We start from the raw sequence: 24146 nt of genomic DNA, 5'->3' as shown, positions 1-24146 counted from the left end.
GCAGCAGCTGGTTTGTGTTAGCGCTTCTCTCTTTAGTCTGCTGCTCCTCGTGTAGCTCCGCTGTCAGCTGCCAGTTCTTTTCTCTCACTTCATCCGCGGTGGGGAGGGGGGCTGAACAGTCCTCGGATCAGTGCGCTGTCCTTACTGATGGGTTGTATCCGTTTAGGAGAATGGAGAAACGGAGGTGATGAGAAGATGTGCGTGTGTGTGGCGGTAGGGGGAGGGGTTTAGGCTGGGAAACGCAGGGGCTGAGAGACGCCTTATGAGTGCATATAGTGAACAAGGTGGGGGTCAATGACAGAGACCCCCTGGATCCAAGGGTCCTAAATGGGAGGGAGGTTCTTCTGGGAGTGAAGGAAACTTAGTTGTTAGCATTGAGGGGCAAAACTCATGACTGCATAAAGTCATGGCTAAGTTTTCTTCTCTTTAAGTTCTTTTTTGAGAAAAAGAAATGTTATGTGACTTTTCTCAGAATATGACAGAACACATTAAACATTCCTATTTCATAATAGTCCTAATATTTGATCTGCTTTGTTGTGTTATGTCAATGCCTCCTGGGTTGTTCAAATCTCCTCAGTGCTCTATGCCATCATTATCTTGAAGACATTAGAAATGCCAACCACACATGGTTGTTGCCTAGACTGAGTGTTTCAATGTTTTATGATGCTATGTGCAGTGTTTTCATTGACAGTGCCACTCGGAACAAAGCTATAGTGGGAAACTAGCCTTTGTTTGAACAGCTGTCAGCTCTGCTCCTGGCCTGGCAATGCACTTGGAGCGGCTATTGGACCCTCTGTGTTCTCCTCTGGTTGTCTGTCTGTCAGTCTGTCTGTCTGTCTGTCTATTTATCTTTCCATCTCTGTATCAATTTGTTTGTCTATTATAGGTCTGTCTATCAATTAAATATTTTAATTTAATTAATTACATGAAATGCTGAATAATTAGTCACAAATGAACTAATCACAATTAATCACATATATCAATATTTTGCCAAGGAAAGCAACCAAATGAAAATAATTAAAATTCATTAAGTTATTTTGGCAGACAAATAAACATAAATCAGATGAACAAAGTAACTCAGTGTGATTTATGATGCTTTGTCAAGTTTAACTTTTAAAAAGTATTTTTTCATTTTTTTTTTTTCATTCTATTGCTTCATCTATCTATCTGTCTGTCTGTCTGTCTGTCTCTTTGAAAAATGCTCTGTAAAGAAGGATTCTTTTCTTCCACACTCAAAATTAGCCACAGAGTCATTCAGAATGATTTGTCGGCATCAGTGAACAAAGATTTCCTCAGTAGACTTCAGTGTGTTAAAGTGTCTAAGCCCCAGATGGTTTTAATGACTGTCTGATGCTAATGTAACATGGCTAGGAAACCATGAGCTCAAAGCACAGACAGTGTCTCTATCGGTGGCAGCCAAGAGATGAGCCCATGTGTCTTACTCAGAAGTGAGGAACTCTGGTTAGTTGTCAGTGACTCTGCATTCTAGAATGCATTCATCACTACAAACCCGAGATAAAGAAAGTTTTAAGTTAGCAGAAGAGTTTGGTATATTGTAAAAGAGAATCAGAGTATCTGAACTGATGACAATTCTGCCTCCAATATGAACAGTTAAAATAGATGTTTTAATCTCCCAGTCAATATTCTTGCATTTCAGTGCGGGAAAACAGATTTTTCTTTCCAGAAGGAGAAAAAACATTCAATAGGGTCAATAAGTTGAAAGAGCTTGTTGCTCAGTCCTAGAAGATCATACAATGATGATGAAGCTAATTACTATAGGTATGTAGTGTAAGTAATTGGATCTGGCAGCATTTTTTTCAGAAAACAGCCATGCTAAATCACACTTGATCATGGCTTATCTTCCTAAGTCAGCAAGAGGAAAAACAAAATTTCTTGGTGTTGGAGAAAAAGCAATTTTGTGTTACACACAAACAAAAGCTTATATTCTTTTTCTAGAACAGGAAAGAATGATCAATAACTTTCCATTTTGGGAAAGGCTTTGTGCCTATGAAAAAAAATGACCTCCATGTTCAAATAAGTCTTTTTACTCTGCAGCAAATTGACTTCTGGATTAAAATACAATCTTTTATTCTTTGCAGTTCCTGCAAGACCGCAATATATCCTTTAGAAAACAAAAAAAATTGTAAGACAAATGTATCTTTCTAAGACCAATATGTGAGGCACTGTCTGCATGGTGCAGAAATAGTGTTTGAACTTTGTTGCGACAAACAGGAGTCAGAAATAGCAGGAGTTTGTGCTTTTAAGGACTGAACATATGAGGCTGCTTTTCTGGCTCTAACGGAGGTTAAGCTAATAAACACGGGGTCACCAGTGCTGAAAATGTAAAATGAGACAGCAAGGAACAAATGTTCCTCCTTCGTTCCTTCCATCTGGACTTTAAGAGAAAGCACACATGGAAGCTGAAGTCAGGAATTATTCAGCTTCATTCCCAGTAGACTTCTCTAGTGTCTCTGGTCTCAGATGTTGACTGACATGTCCTTAACTTTCCATTTCTTCTTAATCAGCATGATGGAGTTCACCTTTGGCAATGTCATCCTAGCTCTATCGTGTCCACTTTGAATGCCTCTTTGGTGAAAGTGCAGCAATGTCAGCGAACCACAGGTCCATTTAGAGCAGTGCAAACACCTCTATCTCTGCCCATACACCAGCCCGGCTCATCGCTCACACACACACACACACCTCCTATCGGTGCAATCAGATCTCCCAGCATCATTAGAGCTCTGTAAATGGGGCTCGACTGTCATGAAACCCAGCTTTTTCATTGTGAAAACAACCTGCATTGCCTTTCACTTATCAGTCTGCATGTAATCTTATGCCTCTACTATAGATCAAAAATAGCCCACAGGAGTGGAATGATCAGTAATAAAAACATAAAATTTCAATATGCCGGTTTCGGTTTAAAATTAAGTTAAAGAAGAAATACCTTTAAACTCTGGCAATGAAATCAGATGCAAGATTAATAATTACTTTATCTCATTATTATGAGAATGGCATAGCTGGAAATATAATACACAGCGGCGTATGTTCTTAGGTTCTGGTTTCACACCTTGCTGTCAATCCACCGATGGGAGAAATGCCAAGAGAATGCGTTGGGTGAGAGATCACTTTATGTGGCATTTGAGAGACCTTTAAGCTCACATTGCACATACAATGGTGAGACAGCACGTCTGCGTGTTTATGACTGCCAGACATATTCATTTGTTTGAATCTGCTCAGTGAACCCACTGCAAGCCATGACTGACTTCCTTTTGAAGCACAGACAAGCCAAGGAAAATAGAGTAGCGAGGCATAGATCATACAACCATGAGCTCGTTTGAGGCCAGTGGACAGTCACAATGCACATTCTGCATTCACAGCTTAAAAGTAACAGGATGTCAGACAGATGAAAAATATCAGTAAGAAAGAAGAAGAACTGCAGAACTATAGAAATAAAGAACAGAATAAAATGGAAGGTCTAATGGTCAACTGAGCTACTCCTCCTAAATGAGCATTGCTCAGGAAGGCGATGACTTACAAATCCATTTATGAAACAATAATAGTGGCTATATGCCTTGCCATCGATCTGAGAGCACACACCATTGAGCTGGTCTGGAAATCCATCTCTGTGTTGGATGATTATGAGCTGCTTCATGGTGCTGGTTTCAGCAGACCTCTGTCTGATTATGACCTTGGAAAACCATGCCATCGATAAGCATCCACTTCTCAGTGACAGCATACTTATATTTGTAATGGTTTTAATAAGAATTTATCAGCATTTCTGGGGTCTTCACCACCGATCAGACACCTTTCGGCAGGTTTACTGCTTTGCTGACTGGATTAAGAAGTATTTACTCAATTTCATCATATTGATTTTTAATGAAGTTTGACCTGCACTGGTGGAGGAATGATACAGTGTGTATGGCATAACTCTGGGAGAAATATTTTTTTCATCACTGACTCCTTCCCAGTATTAAACAAACTGTCAGGACATTTTATGACATCTATTAAGGTGAAAAGAGTCTAGACAATACCAATTCATTCACTACTGCGGGTGACCCATATTAAGGCTGCGTCCCAATGAAGGCAAGTGCTTTCTGTCATGGGTGACCTACAAAACTGAGTCTGCTCGATGATTTCATAGGAATAAACTGTGGAAGAGTTGTGCTTCCCCTCTGTTCAACAGACTGTGGATGAATGTCATCTCTAATCACTGAATATGAAACTGAACGATGAACTGTTAATCTGTTGAACTGATTAAAAAATGCAACAGCATTTTTTACAGTTCAATAACCAGCTATTTAACAGATAATTTGCCACCTCATCAGTCCTCTAAAGTCAGAAAGAAGAGCCTAGATTTTATTTTATTTTATTTCAAATATATTAACAGATTCTGCCACATCAACAGTTGTCATCTCAATCAAATGTGTTACTAATTCCCATCCACTTTACAATAATAATATGTTTTGTACTTTGTGATCTGGTTTTTGGCATATTCCTTTTATGTTTTATGTCTATGTAGTTTGCATCAGATCACAGCTAATTATGCCATGGTCCCAAACCGCTAACTTGCTAATTGCTCAATTATGTGAGGAACTGCAAACTTCTAATTTAACAAATAGCAAGTAAGCTAATTTGTTTGTGGCACATCGGTGTGGTGGAGGAATCGTTTTAACTGTCACTATAATTTATGACTTACAAAAAGTATTCATCTGGTCTCTGTGTGAGGTATTCTGCCTTTCAAACGCTCTAGTCAGCATTCAGCACTTAGCACAACGCAGGACCAATTTAGATCACTGGCAATAAATATGTGTGCCAGCAGGTTCACCCCCCATTGAAATTCCTCTCACATTGGACACACGGAAGCCAACTGGTCCAGCCAGAGTCTGAGAAAGTAACAATGTATAAAAACTAGACCTGGCATGAGAAAGCAGCAGTCACTTTGTGTCTGGTTTATCTGAAAGTGCCAGTAAGCAGCAGCATTAGCATACTGCTCTGAGCTCAGCACTGTATTGATGGAGCTCTAATAAAAGAGACTGGCTTTGTCTATTTCTCGCTGTTCAAAATGCAAAAAAATGAAGAAATCTTTTCCAATCTAATGTTAATAACTGCTAATTCTTTCATAGGCAAGCATATCCATCATTGCTGCCATGAAGCCAAGCTGTCCTCATTATATTTCATATTTCATTTTTCATTCATTTACAGTCCACCTTCACCAGGGGTTATGGGCAAATGCTCACACAAAGACCAGCTTGGTCTTTCAAAGTCATTTTCTTTCTTTGATTTTTGTGGCGACAAGCCAGGTTTCAAAGTGAAAAAGCCAGCTACCCATCCAGAACTAAAACCGCAAAGCGACTCAAAGCAATTTTCTGCCTATTTTGCTGATTTAATCCTAGGGTTTAGATGTGAGGAACAAGAAGTGGAGTAGGTCCCCTTCGCCCCCGAGGGTCCAGATCGGGAGTCTCCCATAATCGAGCCCCCCTTAAGCGCTCCATCACAGAAGCGCTCATCCCTGTCTGTCTAATCGCGGATGGGACGGCAGCAGCGTGGGATCCCTCTCGTTGGAGCTCATCTGTCAGTCCTGCTAATCACATGTCAAAGCGAGCTCTCCACTTACTAAACAGATCCTGAAAAGATATTACCTGCTATTGACCTTGCAAGCTGTGGCTTTGGGTCAGCCCCCTGCAGCCGTGACATAATTATGATCTGTGTAACCACTTTGTATTGCTCTTTTGTCACTGAAGGACTGTGGAGGGTTTACCTTAAAGGGATAATTTGCCAAAAATAAATAAATAAATAAATAAATAAATAAATAAATAAATAAATAAATAAATAATTTACATGCCCTCACATCTTTCCAAACCTGTATGACATTCTTTCTTCTGTGGAACACAAAGAAGATATTTTCCAATTATTTTATTTATTTTATTTTATTTTTTTGGGGTGAATTGACTTTCATTTAATGCACAAAAGCATTCTTAAAAATATTTTCTGAAAGATTGAAGAATTGTAAATTTTGAGTGATCTCTTTTCAGTACTGTAAGATATAAAGAATCTTTTAAAAATCAAATGAAAATAATACATTTTAAGGGGTGAAATGTGTTTGAATGGCTAGGCAAGGTGCAGGCTGAAAAATGCACACATAAATGTACTTAATTTGACATAAATATTGGGTGTTTTATGGTATTGAAAAGTCAGTGTGTCAGCACTTTGAGAAGGTGGTTATTTCCATCTTAAATGGGTCCCATTTGGTTTTCATAACATTCAGGAAAACAGCTATACGGAAAACTTAATCTACAATCCTGTAGTTGCCAAGTATGTGACCACATGACATGTGCGTCAGGACTCTTTAAACACAGACATCCTCGTTCTCCCTGTTACACCCCATAATGCAGCACATTAACATGCTTAAAAAGGTATTACATGCTTTTTATTTTGATTAAATTCGTAACAGACCATTGCACTTAGTGAGGTGACAAGCCTCCCGAGCCCTGCCAAAACTATACTTCTAACTTCTTTTAATGAGAAAAGTGTTGTGTTTTAATGCATAACTCTGCTGCTGTCTGGAGAATGGTCAAAGAATGCTAACTTTTTTATGAGAAGCGTGAACTCTGAACACCCACGCTAGCGGAAGCGCTGCAGATGGTCTCCTCTGCACGAGTATTAATCTGTCAGCATGGGCTGTGGGCAGAGCGTCAGAGAGGAGAGTACGCTCCTCAGATTCAGGTGTTGCCTGCTGTGTGTCATGGCAGCCTGTCATAGGAAACACTGCTGGAGCCCTCGCTCCTGAGCTGAAGTTTGCCTTGCTTTCATTGGCCAGAGCTGATCTTTGTAGAAGCCAAGGCAACCATAACCTGAGTTGTACTAAGTGTCTGTCTGTCCTGCAGTGTTGCTGACTGGCATGTATGCTTAATTGAGTTTTTTTTTTTTTCCTTTTGGCTGGAAATTTTATTCTGAATATGAACACTCCCTAGTTTGATATGGTTTGCTTTAGTTGAATGTAATTCATTCTGATTGGAAAGGAAACACGAGTCGAGGATTAAAACATTTCATTTTCCTTTTTCTCATGTCTGTTAGCATGATGTTAGCAAATGCACTACATACCTTAGATTTTTTTTTAATTCATATACATTGCTTATTTTCATATTATTTTATTTTTAATATTGTAATATGTAATGATTTATTTAAATTAACATTCATTTTGTCTGTTGTTTTTAATTATGTTTAAGAAATATTGCTGAAGCATTCGAATTATGTTTTTAAGATTCATTTAATGACTGAATTTTTCATTATTTGTGTAATGCACATTTCATTTTCCATTTTCCAAGTGCAATTTGCCACTGGATTCACGCTGGACGTGCATTAGAATGAAATGTGTAAAAGCAATCTGAGTGACTGTTCCATTCCATTTTACAGGATCAAACCCACATCTCCAGTATCTTAAAAAAGTTAGAACAGTCACACCAGTAAGAAGAGTCAAGGAGCAAATCATCATGGGGATGCGAGGCCTGCTACTGGCCTGTGTGGCAGTAGCCATGTTAGTTCATCTCTCTAGTGCTGGCCTGGTGAAAAGAGTAATTAGACACAGAAGAGAATCACTGTCACCGACCACTGAGAACTTGACCCTCCCAAGTCCTGATCAGCCTGTGGTTTTTAACCATGTATACAACATCAACGTTCCCTCTGGGTCCCTGTGCTCTGTGGATTTGGATTCACCTGGAACAACACCAGTGAAGCCAAAACCGGCCAATCTGCAGTCTGACCAACACATAGAACACACCATGGATGGAGAGAATCAGATTGTTTTTACGCATAGGATTAACATTCCTAAGCAAGCTTGCGGTTGTGATAACCACATGCCTGACCTGAAGGATCTTCTGAACAGGCTGGAAATGCTAGAGGCAGAGGTGTCCAGTCTAAGAGAGCAGTGCACCAGTGGAACAGGCTGCTGTAGTGCTCAGGTTACAGGTAAGGCCAAATATTACATAGATACTTTAGTAGTCTATTTGGAGGCTGAGCCTCATTACAAATGTATTTAAATAAAGCAATGCTAAGTTGTGGAAATGGAATCTCTGACCCCAAAATGGAAATTCTTTAATCATCCTCATGTTGTTCCAAACCTGCATACATTTCATTCTTCTGTAAAACACAAGAATATATTTTAAAGGATATAGTTAACCAAACATTTGGGCCTTTGACTTCCATTGCAGCATGGGCAAAAAAATAAATAATAGAATAAAATAAACATTGAGACATTTTTCAGAATATCTGCTTTTATGTTCTACAAAAGTAAACCGTTTTGGAACAAAGTGAGGGTAAGTGAACGATGACAAAATTAAAATTTTTGGAATTATCCCTTTAACTTTTATTTTATCCACTAATACGCATAATGCACAGATACATACAATGAAAAATATTTATCTTTTTATTTTAATTTTTACATGTAGTAGACCAGTGTTCAGTCATTACATGAAGGAAGAGGCTGAAAGCATAAAGGGCTCTGCTCAATACTAAATTGAACAATCAGAATGAATATCTAAATGACAAAGCTATTTGCTTCCGTCCAAAATGTGACAGAAAAAAGGAGAAAGGAGCAGGCTAAATAAAATTTGCCCCCTTCTGCATGTATATGTAGACATATACATAACCAGTCATTGTCAGATGTAACCATCCAAGCCAAATGGCTTTTAGTATAACATTTGTGCTTGCATTATCAAGCCTGCTTGTGGTTAGGACAAGATGTCACTAAAATATCGCTAAGAATTAACTCAAACCTGCCACAATCTTTCATTGTTTCAAACAATATTAAATTACATATGACAATGTAGTTAAAAACACACATTATGTGTTTTGTCTGTAGTTTTGTACAAATCTAAATTGTTATCACATTCTTTTGTTTGTGTAGTATTTTAAGCAATGTTCATGTCAAATGGCAGTTATTTACCAACATTAAAAAAAAAATCAGATTTGTTTTATTATTGAAATTGCCAAGAAAAATGTTTGCTTTTTAGTATTTATTCTTTAAAAGTACTAAAAGAAATTTTAATGGAACCATTAAGGAATCGTTAAATTCTGTACAAGTCCCATTCCTGTCTAAACCAGCATGAAAGTGTTTCTCAGCCAAAAATGACTAAAAACCTCTTTAGCAGGTGAAGTCACAACCAAACCTTACTGCAGTGGCCGTGGAAACTACAGCACTGAGACCTGCAGCTGTGTGTGTGAGCCTGGTTGGAAGGGAGTCAACTGCTCTGAGCCAGAATGCCCCAACTTTTGCCAGGATCAAGGCCGCTGTGAAGATGGCAAGTGCGTCTGCTTCGAGGGCTTTGGCGGTGAGGACTGCAGCATCGAGCTGTGCCCTGTGGATTGCAGTGAGAATGGAGAGTGCATCGACGGGGCTTGCATCTGTGCTGAGGGCTTCATCGGTGAGGACTGCAGTTTGACCAACTGCCTAAACAACTGCCTCGGCAGGGGGCGCTGTGTGGATGACGAATGTGTATGTGACGAGCCTTGGACGGGCTTTGACTGCTCTGAGCTCATCTGTCCCAATGACTGCTACGACCGTGGCCGCTGTGACAATGGAACCTGCTATTGTGAAGAGGGCTTTACTGGGGAGGACTGTGGGGAGCTTACCTGCCCCAAAAACTGCAATCACCGTGGCAGGTGCGTCAATGGACAGTGTGTCTGTAACATTGGCTACAGCGGAGATGACTGCTCCAGGCTAACCTGCCTCAATGACTGCAATCAGAGAGGGCACTGCTTCAATGGGAAGTGCATATGTGATCCTGGGTTCGAGGGTGAGGACTGCAGCATTCTTTCCTGCCCTGATAACTGCAATGACAGGGGACAGTGCATCAACGGTGAGTGTATTTGTGATGATGGATATGAAGGTGACGACTGCTCTGAACTTTCCTGCCCCAATAACTGTCACGATCATGGCCGATGCGTCAATGGGAAGTGCATTTGCAAAGTTGGCTTTGCTGGAGAAGACTGCAGCATCAAGACCTGTCCCCATGACTGCCATGGACGTGGAGAGTGTGTGGACGGCAAATGCATTTGCCACAATGGTTTTGCTGGAGAACACTGTGGCATCAAGACCTGTCCCCATCACTGCCATGGACATGGGCAATGTGTAGATGGCAAGTGCATTTGCCACCATGGCTTTGCTGGAGAAGATTGCAGCATTAAAACCTGTCCAAGTCACTGCCATGGACGTGGAAAATGTGTGGACGGCAAGTGCATTTGCCATGATGGTTTTGCTGGAGAAGATTGCAGTATCAAAACCTGTCCCAATGACTGTCATGAGCGTGGAGAGTGTGTGGATGGCAAGTGTGTTTGCCATAATGGTTTTGCTGGAGAAGATTGCAGTATCAAAACCTGTCCCAATGACTGTCATGAGCGTGGAGAGTGTGTGGATGGCAAGTGTGTTTGCCATGAAGGTTTTGCTGGAGAAGATTGCAGCATTAAAACCTGTCCCAATGACTGTCATGAGCGTGGAAAGTGTGTGGATGGCAAGTGCGTTTGCCACCATGGCTTTGCTGGAGAAGATTGCAACATTAAAACCTGTCCCAATGACTGTCATGAGCATGGAAAGTGTGTGGATGGCAAGTGTGTTTGCCATGATGGTTTTGCTGGAGAAGACTGCAGCATCAAAACTTGTCCCAATGACTGTCATGGACATGGACAGTGTGTAGATGGCAAGTGTGTTTGCAAGGAAGGTTTTGCTGGAGAAGACTGCAGTATCAAAACCTGTCCCAATGACTGTCATGGACATGGACAGTGTGTAGATGGGAAGTGTGTTTGCAATGAAGGTTTTGCTGGAGAAGACTGCAGCATCAAAACCTGTCCCAATGACTGTCATGGACATGGACAGTGTGTAGATGGCAAGTGTGTTTGCAATGAAGGTTTTGCTGGAGAAGACTGCAGCATCAAAACCTGTCCCAGTGACTGTCATGAACATGGACATTGTGTGGATGGCAAGTGCGTTTGTCATGCTGGTTTTACAGGCCATGACTGCAGCGAGTTGACTTGCCCCAGTGACTGCCATAACAGAGGACTTTGTGTAAATGGCCAATGTGTGTGTAACAGCGGGTTCACTGGGGAGGACTGTGGTACAAAGACGTGTCCCAACAACTGCCTGGACCGTGGCTACTGTGAAGATGGAAAGTGTGTCTGCTCTGAGGGCTACGCTGGTGAAGACTGCTCTGTTCTGACCTGCCCAGCAAACTGCAATGATCAAGGCCAATGTCTGAATGGAATGTGCATATGTGATTTAGGCTTCACTGGCGACGACTGCTCTGAAAGTAAGTCACTATATTTTACACTGGAATATGTAACACCTCATATGTATAGGTTATACTTACACTCTTTTGGGTATTATACTTTCTCAAAGGAAAAGAATCTGTTATGATTTTCATAGAACCCCAATATGAGCTAATAAAATGTATTATATTTTATATATTATATTATATTATATTATATTATATTATATTATATTATATTATATTATATTATATTAATTATATTATATTATATTATATTATATTATATTATATTATATTATCACAAAACAATTCATAACTGTCAATCTCCTGAAACTGAAACACAAAACCAGTCGTAAGTAGCACGATAACCAACAATACATTGTATGGGTCAAAATAATCGATTTTTCTTTTATGCCAAAAAATCATTAGGATATTAAGTAAAGATCATGTTAAACGAAGACATTTTGTAAATTTCCTACCGTAAATATATCAAAACATATAAACATATTTTTTATTAGTAATATGCATTGCTAAGAACTTCCTTTGGACAATTTTAAACGCAATTATCTTATATTATGTTCATGATGTGAATGGAAAGTTAAATATAAGTTTTAAACATGTCAAAGTGAAAAGAAATCAGATTTGCCTAATTAATTATGAATAAACTACTCAAGGGTTTTGTGTCTTTGCATTTTAAGTGACAGAAAAACAGATAATTAAACCATTACCAAAAATAATGATTGTGAAATCTCTAAGATAACACTAGTAATGTCATCAAACTAAATATCTCAAACAACTGTTGCAAACAGGTTTCCCAAACCACACTTCCCCATCTGCCATTGGTCAGACTAAGCAATAGTCCCTCCCTAAAATCATGTTGTTGGTTGAGTGTTGCTACTGTAGGAAATGTTTCAATAACACCATAGAGCCATTGTTTTAGGAAATCAGTCTATGAGTGGTTTATTTAGTTGTGTCTGCACATTCAGCTGGCATTGAATGAAGTATTTATCTTAACATTTTTCTGTTCCTTTTTAATTCAGAGATTCTTCTAATATTATGTTAATAATTTGACATTTTTCAATCTACAGTCTCCCCACCCAGAGACCTGACTTTAACCGAGGTCGATCCAGAAACAGTGGATGTTGCCTGGGTCAATGAGATGCTTGTGACGGAGTATCTCATCACCTATGTGCCTACGGCTCCTGGAGGTTTGGAGATGGAAATGAGAGTTTCTGGTGAAAAGAAGACAGCCACTATTAGGGAGCTCGAGCCTGGCATAGAGTACTTAATCAGTGTCTTTGCTGTCCTGAACAGCAAGATGAGTGTCCCTGTCAGTGCCAGAATAGCCACACGTAAGTCACCCATCATCATGCTTAGCAAAATTATTCATTATTTTGTCCTGAGTATATTCTGCAAAACTGATTTATATCCTACAATTAGATCTTCCTGAACCTGAGGGTCTGAAATTCAAATCGGTTAGAGAGTCCTCAGTGGAGGTTCAGTGGGACCCCTTGTACATCCCGTTTGATAGCTGGAACCTCATCTTCAGAAACACAGTGAGTGTCCTGGCATCCTCCGTAAGTCTCTAGGGTGGCTATGATCCAAAAGAGTATCGTTGCCCTCATATTTTCTCTTAAAAGATGTAATATAAAAGGACCGTTCTGTTTGCAAGTAATAGTTTAAAATGAGAAGCTCAAAAGGCGCCCAGTGGAAAATAGTTGAGTGGTGCCACTAAGCAAAAAGCTACTGTCGAGAAGTCTGCGGTTTTGCAAGACAAAACCCTCTAAGAAGCTCCTGGCAACAGCATGCGTGACCATGTGCCACAAAACTCTTATTGTCTCTGTAATGTTTTATTTTCTTTCTCAAGGGCTTATGCAAACTCCAAAAAACACTACCATTAGAACATGCAAACCTCCCCTACATCCTTCTTTCAAATCACAGCTTGGCAGTCTCATTCATGCATCAAGTTTAGGGATGTCAATGCCAAAATAATTCTCACTGTGAATTAAAACACTCATCCAAGTAGAATCAGCTAATAGACCAAAGTGTTTACTCTCAGGACACCCTCTCATTACCCCGTAGTTCATGGGAGCTTGACTTTGTTTTCTTGAGGTTGCTTCTTTGATGCTTTGTGGTGCTCTTTTATTAACCAGCAGAACCTTTGAACAGCGATCTGTTATTAGATTTAATATATTCACCAATTCAGTTCACCAAAAAATAATCTGTTTTTGAATGGCAGAAAGAAGAGGATGGAGAGATTTTGAACTCTCTCAACGCTCCTGAGACCACTTTTGAGCAGTCTGGTCTTGGACCTGGACAAGAGTATGAAGTCAAGCTTGAGGTCGTAAAGAACAACACTCGAGGACCCCCAGCCAGCAAGAACGTTGTCACAAGTAAGCAGCTGCCGACAGCAAATAACTGGCGGCCATGTCCAGTCTGCTGATTTTCAGGACTTTTTTTTTTTTTTTTTTTTTTTTTAAAGAGACAGGATGTCTTACCTGAAATTAGAATGAGCAGTCAGTGGTTTATGTTAATTGGCAGTTATTTGCAGAGTTGCTGATTGCTGAGTTGCTGAGCATTTCAAAGTATTATTTTGACTTATAATAACTGAATATGTAAGTGTTAGTTTCACTTGAACACTTGAATGCTTCTGATGTGATTTTCTACACCAGTTAAAATACTATCCTAAAGTTTGGGGTCACTAAGATTTCTGACAGATTAATGATCACCATTGCCATAACAGCGATAAATTACATTTTAAAATACATTAAAATAGAAAACTGTTATAATATTTGACAATATTACTTAATATTACTTACGCATTTAGTTCAAGCAATCTTTATACAATTTAAGGTCTTAATAATGATATTGAATAATATACAGTATGTTTATTTAATAATTTGATAGTTTTGGGGATATATTGTTCATATGGTTCTATCACCTTCCTATATCAGTATGAAACTTAAGTGACATTCTAAATATTACTAACATTTTTGTATTATGCCACATATTCTGAGTGACAGCTACAGAACAGAGCATTTCTAGCTCATCATCCTCTTCAACTATATACACTGAACAAAATTTGAAGGAGATGTGTTGCACTGCGTGAGGCAAATGGTTGTCATACCAGATACTGACTGGTTTTCGGACCCCCCAATACAGTAAAACTGCACATTTTAGAGTGGCCTTTTATTGTGGCCAGCCTAAGGCACACCTGTGCAATAATCATGCTATCTAATCAGCATCTTGATATGCCACAATTGTGAGGTGGATGGATTATCTGGGCAAAGGAGAAATGCTCACTAACACAGATTTAGACAGATTTGTGAACAATATTTGAGAGAAATAGGCCTTTTGTGTACATAGAAAAAGTCTTAGATCTTTATGTTCAGCTCATGAAAAATGGGGGCAAAACAAAAGTGTTGCGTTTATAATTTTGTTCAGTGTATGAAATGATTGTAGGATAAGGGTTTACCCTCAAATTTTATACTTCAAAAATAGCTTTTGGTTTGCTGAAAAACCTTTTACCATTGTGACATTTCCCAAAAATCCTTTCACTTTTATCACTTCCGTCTTTTAGAACGTACTAAAGATTATTTTGGAAAGAGATGTGCCTTTATAACATTGGCCTCTTATGCTGTCAGTGGAAGTAACCAGAGTTTTCCTTCATGACAGGTTGTTTTTGCTGTCTTTCAAATGTCTAAAAAAATCTCCCAGCATGCCTCTAACGCCCCATCTACTCCATTTCTTCGTCTTGTGCCACATAGGATTTGCATTAAAGGGGGACTAATTGCTCAAAGTGAGTTCTCTCCCTCACTCTCTGTGTGTGGGAGGCACCACTCAGCAACATGAGAGGCTGTCCTCCCGTGAGATAACTGGTGCATTGGAGCATCTCACATGCACAAATCTGCTCTAAGCTGCATGCAGTTCCTCTATATTATGTTACGCTCACATGAGTATGAGCTCTCAGTACAGTTCCTAATCTAACAAACTGATTTAACCATGAAAATAAGGACCTAGCTATTTTACTTATACTCTTTTTAGTCTTGGAGAAGCAGGCGTGCAGATACAATCCTTTGGTCTTATTGTCAAATGTAGTGATATAGATATGAATGCATCCATATAATGGCAATAGTGCACATTTAGAACATTTAGTCTACCAAATTATCAATGATATTTCTTGAATGAATTAGAACTATTTTATTTATAATATTTGCAATGTTTATTTTAAAAGGGTCATATGATGTTGCTAAAATGAACATTATTTTTTGTATTTGGTTGAATGAAATGTGTTTATGCGGTTTAAGGTAAAAAAAAACACATTATTTTCCACATTCTGTACATTATTGTTTCTCCTCTATGCCCTGCCTTTCTGAAACGTGTCGTCATCGGTCTGAAAAGCGAGGCTCTGATTGGTCAGCTATCCAGTGTGTTGTGATTGGCCGAATACCTCAAGCGTGTGATGGAAATGTTGCGCCCCTTGCCATACTGTGATGCGTGTCCCGGTCAGAACACTGGCGCGACAAGACAAAAACAATAAACCCCATTACAAACGAGCCATTTGTTGCATCCAGTGGGCACATAATTATGAATTATAATGACTTATACTGTGTTTTTACGCGTTGGGTTGCATGCGCCGCGTAAACATAAAATCAAGTCTGATTTTGTGATCGGAGAAACGACAAACAACAAGCTCTACTCTACACCAACGGTTCTCAATTCCAGTCCTCGCGCCCCCCAGCTCTGCATATTTTGCATGTCTCTCTTTGTTAACACACCTAATTCATATTGTTAGAAGTGATCTCCGTGCATGAACTGTGTTCCGATTGACATGGTCCCTGCACAGTGTTCATTGCTCCCTGCTCCCTGAGCAGGGGAAATCTGTTGAAGTTTACCTCACTTCGGAACATTCTTTCACAGATTTGTGCTGTGTAACGTCTTCACACATGGACAAGTGTGACATCATATACCTCTGTAAATAAATACAATTTAAATTGACGTCTCGCACTCTTCAATGCACTTTGAATGGAACATATACCTTCGATTTGAACTGGAATCATGGCAGAATATCCTGTGATGTCCACTTCGCAGGGCACTTATGTTCGAATAGAACAAGCGTCTGAAGCAATAAGAAAACATACAAATTATTCAGAGCAGGGGGGCACAAGGACTGGAATTGAGAACCGCTGCTCTACACTGCTCAGAACTTGTGTTTGAATCATCAGTGGCAAATCCTTTACATATGTAAACGTTCTTACAGACTGTGACTCAGAAGCGCCGGCATTGTAGTCTTCTCTCCCAGGATCAGGAAACAGTTCTCCATAAAATCTGAATATTTGGGTTGAAATGTTGTGGAACAGTGTCGTAAATACAACTTTACCACTGATTTCTAGTTGTGCCCTCTTTTGGAAGACCAAACAAAGTAGTTTCGCTTTCACAATGAAACAGCGTCTCCGCGACATAGCGCCGGAGGCAACAGCGAGAATCAAAGTCATGCCTTCTTTCTTTGCGTGAACATTTGGGCGGCGTTATGCAAATCTTCCCACATCGTGATGTAGACATGTGGAGGCGTGTTTAAACGAGGCGTTTTAGGAGGGTGTGGATGAGTCTTAACATTTCTAAAGAATATATCTTTGGGTTTGAGACTTTTGTCTTTGCAACTTTACAGATCTTCCTTATGCACCAAGAACTTGTAACACTCCAAAGAGAAAGGAAAACCTGAAATCGCATCATGTGACCCCTTTAATAATGTTTTATTTTATGCACTATTTACTATTTTAATCATTTATTTTTTATTAAGCACAGTGACAATAGGAAAAATGTAAATAGTACAAATGTGTCTTATTAAATGAAAATGTATAGCTACCATTTTATTTTAGGAGAGCGATCATCATATGTTGAGGTTCTTGATATCAAAACTGTATAGCAGCTGTTTTTAACTTATCTGCTTGCATAAATGTTCCCATTTTGTTGCTTTTTTCCCCCAGTTGTCACAAACCTCTTCTCTCATCCACAGTGATTGATGCTCCCAGCCAGGTGGATGTGCGTGATGTGACAGACAGTACAGCCCTTATCACCTGGTTTCAGCCTGTCGCTCAGGTGGATGGGATCTCTGTGTCCTATGGCCCAATCACAGATTTAGACAGGAACACAATCGAGCTTTCCTCCATGGATACCCAGTACCATCTGACTGAGCTTAACCCTGACACCGAGTATGAGGTCTCTCTCATGGCCCGCAGGGGAGAGATGACGAGCTTTCCGGTCTCTGAGACCTTCACAACAGGTTTAAACTCTTTAGAAATCATTTCAGAACTTAAAGTAAAAATCCAGTCTGCTTCAGCAGGTCTACTGATAATTGTGTTGTACTTAGACCTGCATTTTGAAGCAGTTTTCTTTGTCTTGCCCTGGAGGATAACCGTACGTCTACAGGAAGTATTTTCTTTTTTCCACATGTTGGCGTGTTTCAGACCTTGATGCCCCCACCAACCTCAAGGCAGTTGAACAGACAGATGAGAGCATAACTCTGGAGTGGAGAAACAGCCTATCTGATGTCCTCAATTACCGCGTCAAATACGGCCCACTTTCTGGAGGGGAGCATGGAGAACTGGTCTTCCCCAGCGGCTCGCAAGATACCACTCAGGCTAAAATCACTGGTGAGAGGCCAATTTGAATTACACAATAATACAGAGATTACAAACCACATCAATTACAAACAGATCATATAGATCAAATCCGTGTTTAAAAACTGGAATAAAATCAGGTAGTTTTTGGTCCATCTGTACATCCAAGCCATTTGTACCCTCTTGAAATTAGAAATGTAGTTCTCAGGTGCTGAAGTGTGAAGTCATTTTCAAATTTTCCTGCATTTTTAAGGTTCAAAGTGGCTTTTTTCGTACTTGTACATACTTATCAGCATTTTATTTCTAAATGAGCGCCTTTGTTTTAGTAATGTGAAGTGTTTACATGACTAAAAGCGAATGAGATGCTGTCCCTTTTGTTGGTAATGCCTTATTCATGCCTTAAATAAAGTAACACTGGTGCTTCAATGTGAAAATCCCAGTCAAAAAGGGAAAGCGGGGCTTTCTTCGTCGCAGCAGCACTTCTATTATACACTTGTGCTTTGAGGCAATCTCCTGCAGTAATTCTTATTCTCTACAACCATGTGTTACCGCAAGCAGGGATTATCATGGCTGGGAGAAAAATATATTCAAAATGGATAATAGATTCTTTGTCTGGTTTGCTCCTTTGTCCTTGGGAGGCCTGTTCCCTGTAAATAAGGTGGACGATCTGTTCAGCTAATAACGCTGAGTCTCTCTCTCACACACACACACATCTCACTAGTTGTCTCTTTCACACAGTTATTATCTGTAATTGCCGTCACGCCTGTGATTTTATTGATAATGAGCTTCCTCTGCATTAGGCGTAATTTCATGCTGGAGGACTCCTGCACAGTGACCTCTGCAGGAGCCAATACAGGCATTAAGAGGGGTAAAGTGTGGGATTTGGGCTAAGGGCTCTTATGAATGGGGGCAGTGGGGATCTGATAATCTCTTGTATGATGGTAAATATTGTTTCTGGCCTGTGAAGAAGCTCTGTGATGCAGCCACTGAAAGGCATTAGATTGATATGGCGTTCAGATGAAATTGAAACCACGCTGTGGCAAGAACGAAAACAATTGCCTACCACGGAGTCTCCAAAAACAACTAATGTGAAAGATTAATGGTTTCGTTTTGTCTAATGATTTGAGAGGACTGAATTTGCTGGGCTCTTTCTTAGGCCTTAGGCCCGGGACGGAGTATGGAATGGGAGTGACGTCAATCAAGGAAGAGCGTGAGAGTTTGCCTGCGACAACCAATGCTGTGACTGGTAAGACTTAACCATATGGTCAGTAGCTCATCTGTATTTTATATTTTTTTTCTCCTCTTATTTGCCGAGTTAAAAGTGCATGTGAGTTCCATTGTATGTAATGTTAATTCTGAAAGGAATAGTTAAGGAAAAACTATTAAGTCACACTCAAAAATGAATGATGACTCTACTAAAATGACATAAAAATAGTCCACATGACTCCTGTGCCTTTGTGTGACAAACAGACTAATTATGTAAATAATGATTTACTGAAAATAGTGACATCCACCATAGCTCTTTTTGGTTTGTTCATGTTGGATTTGTAAATGATTCACTATTTTTAGTTGAATCATTTTTAATGAATCATTTGATCCAATTCACAAAACAGGTTTAACTTATTTGTTTAGTTCTCAAGTTCAGCTCACTGACTCAATTAATTGGTTGCAGTGATTAAAAGCCCCCTGGATTATCTAATGTAGCTTGAATATAACAAATGAGTCAAGTTTTGTGATGTCTGTAGTGCTTCTTGCAGCTCAAAAGCTCAAATTCCCATTGATTGTAATTGCATGGGAAAAAACCATCCAGTTTCTCCTGTTGTATTCAATGTTAGAAAATACAGGTTGGGACAGCATGATGATGAGTAAATGATGAAAGTGTTTTAAATGAACTAATCCTTTAATGTTACGTACCTGTCTTCTTAGATATTGATGCTCCCAAAGACCTTGAAGTAAGTGAGACCACAGAGACCACATTGGCACTGGTTTGGAGAAGGCCGGTCGCCAAAATCGACACCTATATGCTAGTGTTTACATCTGCGGATGGCACAGAAACTGAATTGGAGGTACCTGGTGCTGCCAATACCTACATCCTGACTGACCTGAATCCTGGCATGCTGTACACCATCAGCCTGACTGCCAAGAGAGGAAGAAAGATGAGTGCGCCAGCCACTCTGTCAGCATCCACAGGTTAGTATGCATCATTACATTTTCATTTAGATATAAAGAATGCATCTCCACATGCCCGTTTCTTTTACCTCTAGAGTGACAAAACAAATATTGGTTTGGATCATAAAATAAAATCATAATATGATTTGAATATTTTTTTCACCCCGTAAATATATTTATTCAGCAGGCCACTGAGGATCTGAAGGCAACTCTGGAATTTATTATCTTGACTGTTTTCCTCCCTTAAGTGCCAATATTTCTTTTGGAGATTGAAGTTACTGCGGTCCTTGTTCTATAAACTTGAATGAAACATTTTGTAGCTCCTTATTATGAGAAAACTTCCATAAAGATCTCAAAATGCCACCATGTGATGGAAACTGAAGTTTAATATCCCTATTCTCTGCCCTCAATTATGGTATGTGGGTTTCTTTTTCTTTTTAAAGAAAGCCCAAATCTCTGCGGATAGGATGCCACTTAACTTTCAGATTTTTTTTTTACCAAAATGTACTTGATTTTATAACAGAATAGTCATTAATTAATACCAAGGAGCTACAGAATATAACATCAGTTGCTTGCTTTGGTTGCCAAGGCAAGACAACAGATATAGTGTTTCTCAAGATCCCAAACACACACACATTCACACACGCACAGAAAGCTCATTCATGTGATAATCGTCAGAGTGAGCCCACTCCCCTTTTGGATTTGCGTGATTTGACCACAATGAACTGTGGGGCGGACTGATAAATAGGACACATGCTGAGCCGCCTGTTAAAATGTTGTCTCTGAAATCACCAGCACTATAATCCCAATGCATTTATTTCAGCAGCCATTATCGGCCTTAGACATGGCACACAAGCATGGGCATACACTTCCCTCAGACCTGATGGAAATGGGAAGGTGGGGGCGGGGGGGAGACCTTTAGGTCTGGGCTTTCTTCTGTTCCCTGAATGCTTCACTGGCATGATTATGAGAGTTTCAGCTTGTAACATGGAGCCCTGATGACCATCTCAAAGGAAACATATGAGGACACAACCAGACCAAAAGGAGAGAGCAAACAGTCACATGCATGCACAAAGTTTTGTTATGTTATGTAATGTTAAGGTATGGTCACACAAGAATTTTCAGCATAATTTTGTAGGCAAAAAGGTCTATTGTCAATAGTATAGCTATTTATGAAGCAAAGCTTACACAGAAGTCACTTTCAAACCCAAAAGCTTTCTGTTGGACCAATTGTGACCAATTTGAACCTGTTTCGAAATCGCCGTGGGGAAATCATTCAGCCTCACACAAAATTCCCACATGGATACCCATTAAAATTACAAAAATTTGCCTACGAAAATTCACAAGCAATGATAAATGTGACCACACCTTCATGGCTTGTGCATGCGTACAACAAAGGCTTTATCCAAACAACCTTAAAGGGATACTCCACCCGAAAAGGAAAATTTTGTCATTAATCACTTACCCCCATGTCGTTCCAAACCCATAAAAGCTCCCTTCATCTTAGGAACACAATTTAAGATATTTTGGATGAAAACCTGGAGGCTTGAGACCGTCCCATAGACTGCCTAGTAAAAAACAGTGTCAAGGTCCATAAAAGGTATGAAAGTCGTCATCAGAATACTCCATCTGCCATCAGATGTGCAATCTGGGTTATATGAAGCGACAGAAAAAAAAATTGTAAGCGAAGAATACAAAAAAAAACGACTTTATTCAATAATTCCTGTCAATGGTCTCCTCTGTGTCTGTCCATATCACCCTATGCTGTGTATTCTTTTCTGTGTCATCCGTGCCACAAGGATGTGCTGTTTCAACGTGTATTTAGCTTTGATTTGAAATAAAACAGTGCATCCTTGTGGTGCGGATGATACACAGCATAGGGTGATATGGACAGACACAGAGGAGACCATTGACATTATATTTGTTTTCTTTGTTTACAAAAAGTGTTCCCGTCGCTTCATATAACCCAGATTGCATGTCTGATGGCAGATGGAGTATTCTGACGACAACTTTCATACGTCTAATGGACCATGACACTGTTATTTACTTGGCAGTCTATGGGGACAGTCTCAAGCCTCCAGGTTTCCATTCAAAATATCTTAAATTGTGTTCCAAAGACAAACTGAGCTTTTACGGGTTTGGAACGACATGGGAGTAAGTGGTTAATGACAAAATTTTCTTTTTGGGGTGGAATATCCCTTTAAGGTGTCTGTGTCCTGAGGATCTCACATAAAGCCATTATTTTATTCTATCCCCATTTGCATGCAGTGAAGACCATTCCTCAGACATACATGAGCCGCTTTCAATGTCGGGAACTCTGTTGGATAAGTGTGCAAAATGATTCAGTTTCCCCAAATTTCAGTTCCCATGAATGGTGCAAGATGATCAATGAGTTGTTTTGCTATTTGACAGCTTCGTATTGTTTCATCTCCTGGTTTCAAAAGTGACAACCGGCCCTTATGCCTGGGAAGGTCATTCACTTCATCCCCATTGTCTCTCACCCTATTTGCACGCCATGTTTCTGCCCTCTTGAATGTGCATAGACAGGATAATGGTTAGCCCACCATGCATCTCTTAGCTATCTGCCCCCTCTTTGCCTGTGAATGCTGACAAAGCACAATGATGTTCAATTATAGGTTGCAATGCACCGCACTGCATGGCTGCCTCCCATATTTGAAGTGTTCAGCGTACCTCTGCTCAGGCAGGCTAGGCAGGACCTTCAAAAATTAATGGCTTTTCTCAAGGCCATTAATACCAAAGCTGTCTCAACAAGCTGGTGCTTGGATGTTTATAGCTTGCAAGAGAAAAGACTGCAAAGTATTTTGTTTGTCACTAGAACTTTTTGAAAGTTATTACTGTTGTTGTTGTTGTTTTTGTGGCTGTTGTTGTTGTTGTTGTTTTTTCACTGCATGGGCAGATGTTCTGTTCTGTTTGGGACAGATGGAGATGAATTTGTTAGGAGTAACACATTAAAAGGTTTATTGTTGCTCATAACATGAATTTTTCCCTCTAATTTTTTAAAATGCTTTGCATTGTTTTGAATAATGCAAAACTTGTTTGTTTTCTGGTCTTTTTTTTTTTTTTTTTTTTGGACTTCAATTCATTTGACTCAGCAATTAAAACGACCATCATCTCAAAGAGAGAATGCCTTCAGAAATCAGCCAAACCTGTTCAGTCACCATTACCCATTTTCTTCTCCTATATGTACCTTTTCTTGCCAAATTAATGATCTTCTGATTTGTTTGTCATCCAGATGAAGAGAAGCCTCAGGTGGGCAACATCACAATCTCTGATGTGTCCTGGGAAAGCTTCAGTGTGTCCTGGGAGCTGGACAGAGGAGAGGTTGAGGGCTTTCTGGTTGAAGTATCTGACCCAGATGGCTTATCTGATGGCCAGAACCATACTCTATCCAGCCAGGAGTTCAGCCTGGCTGTCACTGACCTCTCCCCTAGTACTTTCTACAGGGTCACACTGTATGGGCTGTACAAGGGAGAGCTCTTAGATCCTGTCTTTGCTGAAGTCATCACAGGTATAAATTCTTGCCCAATTTTTGACCAGCTTGGTTTTCTTTTCTATTTTTCTTTGGATCGACTGCTGTGTCTCAAGCAGCAAAATCAACTAACCTCTTTTTTCTTCTAATATGCAGTTCATCAAATCGCATGGTGTATTAAAACTAACACATTTTTATTATTATTTTAACCAGTTTTTGTAGTCTTCATAGTGTATTAATTTCTTCATCTACTATCATCTGAAACTAGTTTCCAACGACATTAACAACATGGTTGAATAATATGTCTGAATTTTATTAATACTACAACACATGCATACTTGTAAAACAAAGAGTACTTCATTAATGCCTGACAAGTGAGTTCATAATCAAATGCAGTACATACTGATAGTACATGGTTTCAGACACAGATAATCTCTCAAATGTGCAAACCAAGTCAGCGACAGATTCTGTCGTTTGCTGAATTTTATGTTGAAGTAAAACTGACATTCAGAGCACACCTGCACTGCATCATAATGCCTCCCCACACATTCACGTCTGCATAATCACAAGCACAGCCTCCAGGTGCAGTAAATGACCTCTGCCTGTCAT

At 39.6% G+C, this 24146-nt stretch overlaps 1 protein-coding gene across 7 annotated transcripts in view; it reads left to right on the top strand.

Annotated features, from left to right (window-relative positions):
• Nucleotides 1-24146, top strand: part of LOC109082847 (tenascin-like) — a 64661-nt gene that overhangs the window by 30434 nt on the left and 10081 nt on the right. For 6 of the 7 annotated variants that reach the window (XM_042724006.1, XM_042724003.1, XM_042724005.1 and 3 more), the window contains 10 exons: nucleotides 7414-7965; nucleotides 9144-11297; nucleotides 12347-12610; nucleotides 12699-12814; nucleotides 13498-13651; nucleotides 17275-17541; nucleotides 17726-17911; nucleotides 19035-19124; nucleotides 19805-20068; nucleotides 23301-23576. In XM_042724006.1, coding sequence (XP_042579940.1) covers nucleotides 7491-7965; nucleotides 9144-11297; nucleotides 12347-12610; nucleotides 12699-12814; nucleotides 13498-13651; nucleotides 17275-17541; nucleotides 17726-17911; nucleotides 19035-19124; nucleotides 19805-20068; nucleotides 23301-23576 — 4246 coding nt within the window. In that variant the 5' untranslated portion in view covers nucleotides 7414-7490. The remainder of the gene's footprint in view (nucleotides 1-7413; nucleotides 7966-9143; nucleotides 11298-12346; nucleotides 12611-12698; nucleotides 12815-13497; nucleotides 13652-17274; nucleotides 17542-17725; nucleotides 17912-19034; nucleotides 19125-19804; nucleotides 20069-23300; nucleotides 23577-24146) is intronic. The other variant, XM_042724008.1, reaches the window with a different exon arrangement.

Source organism: Cyprinus carpio, chromosome B5, assembly GCF_018340385.1.
Source record: "Cyprinus carpio isolate SPL01 chromosome B5, ASM1834038v1, whole genome shotgun sequence".
In the NCBI taxonomy this organism is placed as follows: domain Eukaryota; kingdom Metazoa; phylum Chordata; class Actinopteri; order Cypriniformes; family Cyprinidae; genus Cyprinus; species Cyprinus carpio.
This window is presented reverse-complemented; position numbering and strand designations above follow the sequence as displayed.